Genomic DNA, 14817 nt, shown 5'->3' on the forward strand with positions numbered 1-14817 from the left:
GCACCAATCCCAGTTTATAGAGGTCCAGAAAAGTCAAACAAAGTCCCAAACCAGGCAAGAGAGCCCTGCTCTGTTTCATTCACCTGCACTGCATAACCACTGGCCTTTATGACCAGAGACAGGGCAACCAGAGACATGTGTGTAGCAATCACTTTACATTTTCAAACTGACCCAATGCTGTGAACCTAGAGGAAGGCCATACGCATGAAAAGATGAGAAAAGAAAAACCTCAAAGACTGGCTTTTGAGGCAGGAAACCTCCTGTTCAGGCAAGCAGTCAGCCTTTGTGAAAAGACAGCCACAAGAGGAGCAGAAGGCCCCATACGTTCCCACTACTAAAACACTTGCTACTTGGGTAGAGGCAAAACTTTACCAGCCCTTTTCTTTTTTTTAGAGACAGAAAAGATATGCCACTGCCACTGTTTAGGCAGGTATGTTGTTATATAACAAGTATCTTCTGCCAGATGGACCTCCACCACAAACCAAATTAAACTCTCTAATCACAGTGGCTAGGAGGCCAATGTTACTCACTCATCAAAGGCAGAATTTCCATTGGCATACAATTTTTAATACTGTATATACCGAATAACCTGTAATCTCTAAATACATTAAAATACTGCTATGATGAGTTTGTTCAAATAAGTTCTGGAGGGGAAAGCAAACCTGTTTCAATTTAGATTTAGGAGGAAAATGCATATTAGCCCAAATGGATTATGTGCACTACCTTAAACTGATGCTGGTTAAACCTTCTGGATATCTGGACAAATAAAACAAGGTGGATTTAAACCTAGTTTGACTCTGTTAAGAGAAACAATCTATAACAATTACTAGAACATGACCAAACAACAGAGCTGTAACAATCAAGCAAGTTAACATTTGCAAATACATTCTTTTTAATTAAGCAGTATGCTCTTTATAAAGGGAATTGAGTGGGCGGGCAAGTTAAAAAGTTAAAACACATTCTTAAACCATGGGAAACATACGCAAATGCTTTTTGACTAAACTCAAGATTTTTCAGTTTGTTGTTTTCTTCCTCAGCTCTCATGGGTTTATTCTGCCCTGTCTATTGTGTAGTGGGTGAGCTGAATTTCTTAGCAAATAGCTACAGTAACTGAGTAATTATTCACTGCTTTCTCAAATTTATACAGGCCTTAGCAATTTTGTGGCAAAAGTTAAAAATGCAACTTGGTTTTCTAGTATGAATTTCTACAAATTGTACCTCATAAAAACACATGCAGAAGTAAACTTTGCAAAGAAACTTTCCTTTAAAGTAGCACTAAGTTATTTGGGATAAATTGCTAATAAGGTCTCCACAAACTCTACTCCCATTTTCAATAGGAAGGCAAGTACTTACTTCTGGGTTCCCGGGGTCCATCCACTGTAACTTTAATAGCTCTGTGATAGGTGGCTACTTGGGGGGGATTTGTGAAGACAGTTATGGTCAAGGTGAAACTCTTGCCTGCAGGTGTAAAAGGGGAAAATCCATAGTGAATATAAAAAGGTAGCATTTGATGATAACATAACAGCACAGATGTCCAAATTGCACTTAAGCATCTCTGAGGAGGTAATTAAACAAAGAAGAAGAGTCAGGGCTCCCTATTCTAAATGAGAAACCCTCTGATGGCCATTTTAGGAAGTTACTAAACTCAGTGAGTGGGAAGATCTTCATTGCAGTACCGTATAAGAGGCTCCAACTCTCAAATAGAAGCTGCTCAGTAGCAACAGTTGTAATGAAAACAAAAACTCTGGTCCACTTGGAGGGTTCTCTTCCTTTCAGTTTTCTCCAACATCAGGAACACATCCAAGCACAGACAATTTTAGAAGTCTTTATTTAGGATTAGGTCATGACCCCATGAGAGAACAATAGTAAATCACTGTTGATTATATTATTTACTTCACGTGGCTTTAGCATTTCATTTTCTTAACTGCACTGCAATAAGAAGATGAAAGAGGAAGGTTCTTATGGGGATCATTTTAACAGGAGCCAATGTCTCCTGTCCTGGCCTTAATGTGCCTGTGGTATGATGAGTTCATCATTACTGAAACAAAGTTTTTATCCTCCGTGCCTTTCCTAACATACACCCTTGCTGTTAAATCTTAAAGTAACTTCCTGACAGTGAATTATTTTTTGCTAAATGTACATGACATCTCCCAATATAAATATGAATTTTTGCTTTTAGCAGAGGGTGTACTTCATCAAAATACTACATCTGATGTTTTAAATTAATGAAGTAAAGGTGATGAATAGAAGGGGAAAAAAGAGATAAGTTTGGTAGCAGATTTGGATGTTTGCTTTCTCTAGAAGAAGATACCAGACTGTTACACAGACTCACTGACAGTTATAATCAGTTAGATTTGCAACGGTTAGTCATGTCAGATAGTCAAAACTGCAAACTGTTACAAGACAGGAAAAGGTGGGTGTGAAACAGTGACTCAATAAAACATTCAGCAATCTCAGGCCAGAGTATTCATTTAGCCTGCTCCTGTAACAGACCTTTAAGAAGCTCATTTCTTTTGTTTTATTTTTTTGGTCACAGACCTATTTTTCCCTTCCCTGCAAGCTGAGGGTATTAAATCAACACAAATCTTAAACAATATATAGCAATGCAAAGTTTAATGCAATCTTTTCAAAGTTTAATATGGAACAGGTTACATAAAGGCTTAATGTAGAACAGGTCTTTGGCTGTCAAATCTAGTGAATGGGTTTTCTTTTCAACCCAGACCACATAAGTTTCCAAAATATGTTTAAGACACACATCACCTGTCACTCAGTATATAGCTTTAAGTCTCTTTAGCTATACTTTTGAATCGCGAAAAGAAAAAAGAAAAGGAAAGAAAAGATAGGAAAGGAGGCCGGAAGAAGACAGAGAAAGACGAAAATTGATTCGAAACCTATTAAGTGCCAGCCACGTCAGACACATTATCTCATTTAATTCTTTCCAGTCAGGTTTATCACCCCTACTGACAAATGAGGAAAGTGAAAACCAGGAGGCTTAGTAATTTAACCACATAACTAGTAAGTGGAAAAAATTGGGATCTCAACCCAGGTCTTATAGACCCTAAAATAAATTCCCTTTTTAACTCTGCCAGAGAACTTTAAAAAAAATTAATAGGTAACTTATTTCTGCATGTGTCCCAATCAGCTCTGTAAGACCAAGAAACAGTAAACATAATTCTACTAGCATAGTACCTTAGCCAGAATGATGAAAGCATCTATTCTTAAAGTGTCATTGATAAATCATACTCCATCCATTCATTATACATTGAATGTTGCATGGATTTAAGTAATTTCATTGTCTCATTAGGAAACACAGGATTTGTTATAAACATTAAGACTAACCAGAAGAGCAGGCAGCCAAGCGTCTGAACTAGTTACAGAAAACTGAAAGTCTACAGAAATGGAGACTATCAGGTTGAATAGGAAGCCACTAGATCCAGATCATGACCTCAAAACAATGGAAAGATCAGGAGGAATGAACAGGCTGAATCCCTAGATTGAAGTTTATTTGTATTGAACTATAAAAAGTTGCCATTCTGGGTTGGATCAACCGTCTGTGAGCCAGGACTGCATTTCTAACAGTAGCTCCAAGGGCAGCACTTGGAAGGCAATTGTTGTCCATGGCACTGATCTTAATAAATCAAAAATGTACATATCTCAATTATCCTTAATGACTCTAAAAAACCTGCTAGAGACACTGCCCATGAATTTATCTAAACTGGTTTTGAGAATATTTCTATTTGTGACTTTTACAACTTACTTAGGATATTAAAAGTCATTGATGTGTCTTCCAAATTCAGAGAAACACCTCCTGTAGGAACAGAAGGCGAATACAAAATTCACCCTCTCAGTATAAAGCATGTAAATGTTCAAAGCGGAACCAATTTTCTATAAAGACTTCGTTAAAAAAGAGGTGGGTTTGGGGAGAGGAAGCAAGTATTTAAGTATGACTACGGTCTTCTAAAATCAAATACTAAGGATCAAGATGTACTTTAACAATTAAAACAAAACTCAAGGAGGTTCCTGCCACTTCTTATTGCCTCTTCAGAAGGAACATGAACATTGTGTCTGAGAAACTTCCAGAAACTACCATCAAGCTAAGTCTCCGGTTCTTCATTTTATAAATAATAACACATTTCCTAAGTCAAATGTTTTTGTAAGTATTCATGGTTACCTTTAAAAAAATCTTTTTTTTTAATCCCATTGTTATCACTTTCCATAAGTGATAAAAATACAGACTTCTACTTTAAAAGGCAGGCTCTTACTTAGGGAGCTGGTACTCATTAGACAACTAATTGTATAATCCTTGGCTTCATCTAGGAACTAGCTCTGCAATGTCATATCTTTTCTGAGATAAACATAGGAACTGTCATTGAAAGACAATTCCAACCTAGCTTGAGGGGCTGTCAGGAATAGTCAGCAGGGGAAAGACTATAAGGAGGGACAGTATCCTGAATTGACAAAGTACCATGCTTGGCACACTATAGGTGCTTAAAATGCTTGTAAATTAAAAGCAGCATGCTTGATGTCAAAAGCAAGAAAAGTACACCAAGAAAACTTAAGGACCAAATACTTCTGTTTATATAGCAAACACATACTTCTATTTAAAATATAAAAGAGAAAAGGACAATTTAAAAACATCAGCCACTCCTAACTTAATGCAAGTTTCACTGATGCTCAACTTTTATTCCAAAGTACTTCCCAAGGTTGTGGTCATCAGATAACCCATAATGCCAAAGTAACTAGTGCTGCAACTCCTTTGTGAACCTAAAACTGATTTCCAACTTTTGAGAGTTTATATTTCCACCAGTGAAAAGAAAACATGTAACATTTGAGCAACTTGGTGATTTTTATTTTTTAATAGTACTAGATTGAAAATAGAGAATTTAAATAGCTAGGAAAAAATTCGATAGTAGCAGCATGTTGATCGAGAGAGTAACTTCAGAGAAATGTGTAAGTGTAAAAATCAAAGAGGAAGCTGGAAAGAGTCTGTTAGAAAGCAAGTCAGGTACACAAGCAGGTTAAAGGATTTCCTGCCACTAAAAAACTGCCCCGTTTTTTTTTTTAAGTGATATCTCTTATTGTTGTCTGTCCTCTTCATTTCAGCTTGATATTACTGTTCCCTTTCATACAATATTAATGTAGTGATACAAAAATCTATTATTAGTGATAAATCAATTTTTCTTTCTTTCTCTCTCCACCCACACCCCCGTCCCCAATCTAAGTCTTGAAGACAAGTCTGGACCAATTTCTCCATCCCGCCTCTGGCAGCAGACTGTAGCATTTCAGATCCTCCACCAAGTCCCGGCTGCTTCAAAGGAAAAATCCTACTTTCTTCAGTTAAGATCATAAGAAATATAGGGGGAGGGGGTCAGCTCTGTTTGGACATAATTACACTTCATCAAAAGAAGCTTTCTTCATCTTCCATGCGTGAAAAGTCTGCAAGCAGTTAAGTCTGTCTTTTTTTTTTTTAAATATAAAAATTGCTATTTGGGAAACCAGCCAAAACTCAGAAAGCCAATATAGTAAAACAGTGCACACCCTTTGTTTCTCTTTGAAGTTTCTTAAATAAATATGTTGAGGGTTTACAAAGTACACTATCACTCTGCCATAGTTTCTACTCGGATTGATCAGAGAAAAGTTATGCAGCATCTATATAATACAAAAGCAAGGTAAATGAAAACACTAGCTTGGATGTGTAAAGTAAAAGTACAGCACCCAGTCTTTTCAATACTAAAACTCATTACTCTAGTTAAAAACAAAGAAATATTACATAAGAAGAGAGAAGCAGTTTGGAGCATACAGGTAAATCATCATGCTCAAATTTTTCTTAATCATTACTAGAAAAAAAGAGAAACTTTAATTGTACTATGGACCTGCACCAGTAACTGAGAAAAAAAAGAGAATGAATATACACCTAATCAGTCAATAGTGATAGGATGTAAATGAAATGAAAGTAAACTAAACTTGATGCAGAGATAACCCCTTTAGTTTTGATTCTACCAGAGGCTCTGAGCCTCATTTTATTTTAAAAAACTTTCAGTGACAGTATCTCATTAGCATGCATCATTTTTTTTTTAGTTAAAAAGTACAAGTTCTTGGCCCTATTCCTAGAAAGTAAACTAAAACTACTCGTTGGAAACAGCCTTGCTTGAATATCCCTTATCAGGTTTTTACAATGGTAATTTGACATCTGATCCAAACTAAAGAGCAATTATTAGACATAGTTTAAAAATTGATGCTTCTCATTTCCTAATTCAAACCTGGGTTGAAAATAATTCCATAGGTTTTTATAATTCATTTCACCTCAGTCCTAAAGTATTCTATTTTCTCTCTCTTCTTATGGAAATATTTCAAGGGGAAATATTAGATTCAATAAATAAATAAATGAACATAGCATGTTTAATGAAGAACTTTTAAAAGTCTCCAAAGAACAAGTAAATAAAAGCCAAAATGCTATTTCCATAGGTACTTTTTAAAAAAAATTAGCCCCATTTATGAAACAGCTATGAAAACCCTAAAAGGGACTATTTTCTATTTTATAATCTTTTTAAGGATCCCTAATATTTGAATATGGATTCAGATGGTGGAAACCCTTAAATAATGTGGAAATATTTAGAGTCCCGATCATATCTAACTAGGCAACTCTATATAGTCATTCTAACATAAGTAACACATTATTCACTTATTTAAATGAAAAGCCTTCTGCAAAACACTATGATTTTTAAATAGATTCTTATTCAAAGAGTAAATTAAATCATATAGAGGTAACATATGTGATAAGCAAAGAGCATTATGCTAGTTGTCCTTGCTATGACTTAGAGCAAAATTGATATTATCAGGAAATTGATCCAATGCATTCCTTTTCTTTCCCCTTTGCCACTCAATTTACTCAGTTATTTGGCTCCTCATAATTCAAAACTTGAACCTCCAACTGTTCTTCTCTCAACCTTTTATGCTCACACCCCGTGATATTAGGAACCAGTTCTTCTGAAAACATTGTTTGAATTTTCAGTATCATAAAATAAATGAAAAAGGCCTGAGTGCTCAGAAAAACACTCAACTTCATCTGGACATATTTAAATAAACCTTCAGTAATTCTATTCAGTTGAAGAAGTGCTGATTTGTATACAGACCAGCCTATATTTCATCAGAGGATCCTAATATGTTATTCCATTATCAGTATTAAAAATCAGAGACCTACCTCGTCCACTCCGGCCCACAAATCTCAGATCGTTGAACCTTGCTACTTGGTTTTTCATAACAGCAGAGGCATTTCGGAGTTCAGCAGAATAATTTTCATCGTTACCCGCCATGACAGTAACCACAGTCCCATCTGGTACCTCTCCAAGGGCTACCACCTACATAAAACAGGAAACACAGCAGCAATAATGGCACATCAGAAAAGCTTAAAACCTGAGAATATATTCTCACTGTAAATGATGTGTCTTATCAGGACTTATTGGTCAAGTCCAGTAATGGCAGAAAGGAATGAAGAATCTGCATATGGGTTACAACGCCACTTCAAATGGACCAGTGTTTCAGGGTCCACCCATTTCAAAGGCAGGTGAAAGTTTCCTTCATCTGTTGTTGGATTCTTCACAGAATACATGTACATTTTTATTAAATCCCCATGTTAGGTTGTCCATAGGAATTATGCACCAGAAGGAAGGCTGATACCCCATCTGCAGATTGCATTCAACATGTCAAGGCACCGCCTGTCTGCAGTTTGCAGCGCCCTGAGGTGTGGTCTCATCCCAATCACAGGCCAAAGAAAGAAAGTCCGGTCAGCTCTGTGGGAGAAGACTTTTAGGTGAAACCTTATTGTTCCTGACTATATGGAATCCTAAATATGGTGTGGTATCCAGGACTACATTTCATCTCCTTATTTGGGGCTACATAGTCAGCTTTTAGTTAGACTGCAAAAATGATTACTGAGCGCCCACTCTGCAGTGGGACCCATTGGGATATACAAAGCCATCAAGAAGCTTAAAGTTTAGGTGCAAAATAAAGATATTTAACAGGTAGAAAATGAAAATGATCACTGGCAAAAGAGTGATTCCAGCAAAAAATACACCCTCAGCCAAACTTTCTTCTGTCTGTCCCATCTGCCATTTTAGAATGATTCATTTGCCTCTTTAATTTTCAACAGTTAACCTGTGGTGGGTTAACTCAGTCAAGTAAGGACCCAGAATAATCAGTCTTTGAAGCTGATACAATTAATGCTCCTCCAAGGCTAGGAATCACACTTTTAATCAGGGCAAGCTAACTTGCAAATGGGGGCCTCTGATCACCATGGAGCCTGGCAATGGAACGTTGGAACAGAGTCTTCGCCATCATATATCAAGACCCCGACACTTGATGACCCTCCTCTCAACTAACTTCCAGGATCCTATATTCAGACTATTTCCATCTCTTCCTCATTCAGCTTCCAGATGCTCCTGTGGCGACTAAGCAACGGCTCCAGCTAGAGTGGTCCACTGCTCTCTGACAATAGCAGCCTGCGTGTGTTTGCCTGTCTGACAAATATCCTACTCATCCTTCTATTCCTAGAGCTACTACCTCCTTTGTCAACATTTCTCTAAGGCAAACCTAGGCATTTAATTCCATGCTCCCAATACAATCTGTGCATCCTCTCATTAAAGCAGATTTCTTACAGTGCGATGAAACTGTACTCTAGGGCTGAATTTCCCCAACCCATGAAACCTGCTCCAACACTCTTCTGCTACACCTTCTGCTCCAGTCAGGAAAACAACCAAAGAAACAAACAAAAACTTGTCAATATTTTTTCACCCTTACTTTTATCCAACCCTTTTTTAGCACTTGGCTATTCAGTTGAATATCTTAAAAGTTTTTCTTAATTTACAGGACCCACCTCTACAGCATCTCACTGGACTCAAATGATCCTCCTTTTGATGTATATGTATAGTGTGTGTGTATATATACACACACACACTATATTAAAATGTATATATTATATATAATTTACATATATACACACTATATTATATAACATGTATATATAATATATAGAGCATACATATATTTTAATAATCGATGTACTTTTGATATATTAGCCCAAAGCTGTAAGACCCACTCCTAAGAGTCTATTTTATATTTGAAAAACTGTATGAGGGAAGGGCCATCATCTGTGTTGTCCACCACTATATGTCCAGCTCCCAAAACAGTACCTGGCACATAGTGAATGATAAATACTTTTGAAATAAGTAAATGAAAGTGCTCCATAAAGAGCACCAATTCCCACAGCCAATGATCTGTGAGGTTACCAGCTAAAACTCTGAGAGAGAAAGTTAAAGGTTGAATCAACATCCCTCATTAGCTGCAATATGTCTTTGCTCCAAACTAGTTTTCTGACAACTGTTTCTGTCCCAAAGAGGAGGGAATCATGCCTACTATCCATTACTAAGAGTATATGGTTACTCTATTCAATATGAGAAGTCTCCCAGGTCAAGGGTAAATCCCTTGAGAACATGACTTCCTTCCTGCATACCTGATCTAGTGCCTCAAGTGGCTACTGAATATAGGTAATGCTGTGCTCCTGATAGAGACAATGTGCTTTTCAACTTTTTTGAATTCACAATGCCAAAAAATGTGAACATATGAAAATATTGAAATAATCTACTATGTTTGCCAGCATTCACCTGAATGTTTGACATTTTTTTACACTCAGCCTATTGTATTCTAACACCTGCTGTGTGGTTTTCTATGTCAAAGTAAATATGGAATCAGTAAACATATTGATGACCGCAGAAAAGTTGTACTGTTCAGAATGAATGCATGAAAATCAAGATCAAAAATCAAGAGGCTCCACTTTTTCCCACCTCTGTTACATATCTGCTATTATCTCACACAAGTAACTTCATCTCAAGGAACTAGTTTTCTAATATAAACTGGAAATAATTTTTTTAAAGTCTGTAAAATGAAGAAATACCATATAAGTATACAAGTGTAATTATGATGTACTTTTTTTAAGATGAGGAAGCTATCTTCTCTTCCAACTCAGCTATGTGCTAAACATAGACTTTACTTATAAGCATCCTTAAAGGATTCAGCTGAACATGTAATTCTTCACTTCATGTCCTGAGACGTTTTTTGGTGTTACCGAGAGATAAAGGAAGACTGCTGATGGATTTCACTCCAGTCTGGCTGAATTTCATAAAAAAGTAAAGAAATACGCCCCAGTATAAAGATTTTCAGGCACTCTTGGACATTATTATTTTACTGCATATTTTTTAACATAATGGATTTTTTTTTAGTTAGAAGAAAAGGAAAATTGGTTCAATATGGGAAAATATGAAAGAAAAGAGCCCTAAGAGTGAAATACATAAATCCATTTTTCTTTTCTTAAGCAGCAGAATGGCCATATTAAATATTGGTATGTTTTATGTAATGCATTTAATTACAAAACAAAACAAATCAATTGTATGAGTCTTCTATGAGGCTGAGAACTTGGCCTGAAAAAAAATGCTAACTAACACGATGTAGTGACAACTTTTCCTGTTATGGCTGAAGTCTATCTTAATGGCTACACATATTGTTTTTCTCTGCTATTCACTCTACCAAGTCGGACTGCCTAATGTTTTTCTGAGAAAAACAAGGGGGGAATGAGCACTATATTTGACTTTATATCAGTCAGAAGTGTAATTATACGTTTGAGGGTTTAAAAGAAAAAGTAGATCTCTGAAGCTAAAAAGATTCCCCTTAGGAGATTCTCAACTGTGCTTATTTAAAAGAAAACCAAAAGAATCAAGAAATTTTTACACATTTCATTTATACCAAACCCAAGCAATAGAAAACATTTTAAAGGGCAGAAAACAGTCAAAAATCATTCTTAGTTAAGAGTAAGCAAGCATTTAAATTTGTTAATGGGTGAAATCTGTATTACCCAATACAAAAGTTCAGTTCTGCAAAGAATAGCTTGTGATGGACCCTTAACAATTCCATTTCTGGGGGTTTTTAAAATACTAAATTTACAAATTCAAGAAATTTCATGGGAAAGAGGAGAATAATTTTGTGCCCTGCCATTTCAGAATAGAGAAAGGAGTTCCTTTATTTAGCACACCTTACTGCAACTAGCATTTAAATTAAATAATACATAGCTTTTACAAAATAAAGTAAAAGGATATTCAACTCTAGAAACAAAGCGCTATTGAAATTTTGGATGAAACACCTTATAGCTAAATCTGTGAATTATTGTGAAAAAAGAGCAATGGAAAGTTAACTCAGATCCTTAAAATTGTTTTTGTGGTCTTATTGTATAGAAATTAAAATTACCTATGACATTTCCATGGACAGAAGCCTAGTATTAACTCATCAATTATTCTTACAGACCAATATCATTTGGCATGCTGTGCTTGCAGCAAAATCGAAATATAATTACCTTTCAAGATAGAATCTAATCAGATCATTTTTTGGAATATAAAGAGAGGTAAGGGAATAACTGCAAAAAGGAAAAATTTTATTCCTATGGTAATTACTTAATGATAACTTTAAATAGACTATCAAAAAGTTTCACAAATATTACAGGTTTTTTTTATAATTTAACATAGAATTTAGGAAAACCAGATTGAATTGTAGAGAAAAAAAGGACATATGATATGAAATAACATTTCACGATTTTTTTAATGAATGTCAAGGAGAAATTTGATGGAATTATTTCAATTTAAGCTAGGAATTTATATGCCATGTATCAAGCTGGTTTAGATCATCTAATCATGGATATTCTAGAATTTGAAAGGATACAAACACTGATGCCAAAGGGGAGAAAATGATGAAATATTATTCAATATTTTAAACCAAATATCTTCTCATGCCTGTCTTCATATATGTTTTCTAAAAATTTTAAATATTTATTTTCCATCTAAAATTATTTGTTTCAATTACCTTACCATTGAGTTTATATATTCAATCCTAAAATTTTAACTTTAAGTAATTTCCATTGCATTTAAAGGCACAGCAAAAATGTGTCTTAAAGCAACTTGAAATCTATTATATTAACATAATTTTGCATAATAATTGATGGTACACTTAATAAGGTTTTAACAGGTTCAATAACTTGGCTTTCCTTTGTTAAGCTATAATTACATTCAAAAAGACACAAACATAAAATCTGATCACTAAATACTTAGGGAAAATGCAACTCACTACTGTCAAATATTCATTAGCTGCATACCTGTTTTTGAAGAGAAAAATGGCCAATGATGTCAAAAAAATTATTTGCAAATAGGAATTGCTCCCTTATTTTGAAACCCTACTTTTGACAAATACTAAAAGGTATCATTAAATACTAAAAGGTAACAGATCAAATATCTAAAAATATGTTTTCTTTCTTTAACATTGCCAGAAAAATATATGATACTGGTAAGTACAAAATCCAGTGTTCTTTAACCTAACCAGTGCAATAGCTTTGCACTACTTTTAGTTTGAAAATATACATCTGGACTTAAAATTTCTGCATAGTGTTTCAGCTTGAAGCTATTTAAAGCAACTGAGTTATGAACTCTGAACACGAGGCTTCATGGAGAAAATGCTGACAGACCCCTCACAATATGGGTGCTACTGGATGCAGGGTTGACATGTTCTCTCCACTATTTCCATCAGACCATTAACTTATGAACTGAATTTGCAAATTGCTTTTTTGTCACTAGAATTATCCAGCACAGAAAGGGCCTGGGATCCTCTAATAGTATGACTTAACTATTTTAAGCTTTCGGTGAGATACACCTGAAAGAAATGTTAAAAATATTTATTTCCATTTCCTTGACACCTGGGAGGACTGAACATTTCAAAACTGCAGAACCTTGTTAAAAATATAATGCTAATAAACAACTTTACATATTTTAAACTTTACTCATTGTTTTTGCATTTCATGTCAGTATAAACAAATTAAGTATTGTTATATAATCCAAAAGAAGAGCAGATGAACACTATTACTGATGTCTTAATACATTGTCTATATCATTTTTAAGCACTATTTTATTTTTTAAATGAATATATCAAAACCCAATCCATTCAATTAATCTCTGATCCTCTACAGTGCAGAGCTCCATGTCACAGACATAAAATATGAGCTCAATAAATACTGTATTGATTTGACTACCAGACTTCCTAATAATTAAGTTATCCCTGTGTGTGTTTTTAAATGTATTTACCTATCTGGAATCTACCCAACAACAGTACAATTTACTTTGTACATAGCTCTAAATATGATGGCCAAATACCAGTCACCATTTTTAAAACTAAGACTTCTTCATGTTATTTCTTCATTGCAGATGTATTCGATTATGCTACAACAGTATAAAAAGTCTAACCCTCTTTAGGCTTTTATCTCAAAAGTAAGGTAAAGAGGTTGTTTCTACTAACATTTAGATGAAAATAACAAAAATTGTTGTGAAAATCTGGATGTCCCAAATATCTACACATCTTCAGCAGAGAGAAAATTTCTGTATCAAGTGGACCTCAGCTATCACCAGCTATACGAATTTTGTTAAACACAGGTGTGGGGGTGGGAAAATATTGAGAGTCAAGTTTTAGGTTAACAATTCATTTTTCAAGTAATATGAATTAAAATATTCAATTTGATATGGCCATGTGATACCTATTGCTTTGTTTACTGGTTGAAAGTAAAATTACTCTAACATTAAGTATGACTAATAGCAAAGCAATTTATTTTCAAAATAACTTTTAAAGGGTAGTAGCGATAAAACCTAAAGGTAGCAGAAGATCTGAAAATAGCTCAAACTACACTGCATTCTATTTTTATGCCAAAACCATCCTTTCTATCCAAAATACTAATGCTCAAAATCAAGTTGGCACTATAAATATAATAGTTCCGACATGACAGATGTACCTTAAACATGTTTAGCAGAACAAATAAAATGTAGAATATCAAACATCTAAATGATATCTTTAAAAATATAGGCACCTATCCTTTTTTCACATAGCCTGACTTGAGCCATTGTACAGACAAAATATCTACTTATTTGTATTGTTTGTTTTTTTACCCAGGTTTTTTGTTTGTGGTCTGACGGTATAGGGGGGCAGGGGGCAAGTTTCCGCTGTCACATAAGGCTAATTAGAAAATTCTGGGCCCTTGGGTGATGAACATTGTAAAAGATATCTCTTGTACGGAAATTCAAATTTTTACAATCCACATGTACTCTGAGCTTTTCATATTTCAAGGAAGAAAACATTAACCCACAAAATGGGTGGTTTGTAAAAGGAGAAATGGGACGGTTAAAGCACGCACACACACATTTCTTGGGCCAGCTGCAAAATGAAACTTGCCCCAGAATGCAACATCCCCTTTCCATAACAATTCATTCTGATTTCTGTCCTGATACAAGACATATCGAGATAACCAGCTCTAAATGACCCGGTCTCCTCTTACCACCCCACACACACGTTGAATCTGAATTGGTGTGTGGGAGGGAAGGGGGTAGGATCAACACTGGGAACTGCCAGTGGCTGCGGGTGTTTGGCCCCAGGGTCCACCAGGGAGGAACTGGCATGATTCCTTACATGTCCCCCCTCCCGCAATGCCTTGCCTACCCTGCTCTCCATAGAGCCCAGGTCCTGGGGACCCAGGCCCTCCTTCACCAGTTCACTGGCTAAAGGGGGCTGGACGCGCCTTCTGAAGAGCGCTCTTCTCCCTGCCTGGCTCACCGCCCCCTCCATCCCTGGCGTCTCGTCCCACGCGCGAGGACGGCCCGGGAACCCGCGTCCCCATCAGCCCAGTGCGCGCTCGGCCCCGGGGGCTCCGCGTCTCCCCCTGGCGAGGGCTGCCCGGGGAAACCCAGA

The 14817-nt window shown here is 35.8% G+C and overlaps 1 protein-coding gene across 14 annotated transcripts in view; it reads right to left on the minus strand.

Annotated features, from left to right (window-relative positions):
* RUNX2 (RUNX family transcription factor 2) overlaps positions 1-14817 on the minus strand; it is a 315257-nt gene that overhangs the window by 209238 nt on the left and 91202 nt on the right. For all 14 annotated transcript variants that reach the window (XM_073224375.1, XM_073224378.1, XM_073224371.1 and 11 more), the window contains 2 exons: positions 7202-7358; positions 1354-1458 (listed from right to left, as the gene is read on the minus strand). In XM_073224375.1, the coding sequence (XP_073080476.1) occupies positions 1354-1458; positions 7202-7358 (262 nt within the window). The remainder of the gene's footprint in view (positions 1-1353; positions 1459-7201; positions 7359-14817) is intronic.

This window comes from Manis javanica, chromosome 16 (assembly GCF_040802235.1).
Source record: "Manis javanica isolate MJ-LG chromosome 16, MJ_LKY, whole genome shotgun sequence".
Taxonomy (NCBI): domain Eukaryota; kingdom Metazoa; phylum Chordata; class Mammalia; order Pholidota; family Manidae; genus Manis; species Manis javanica.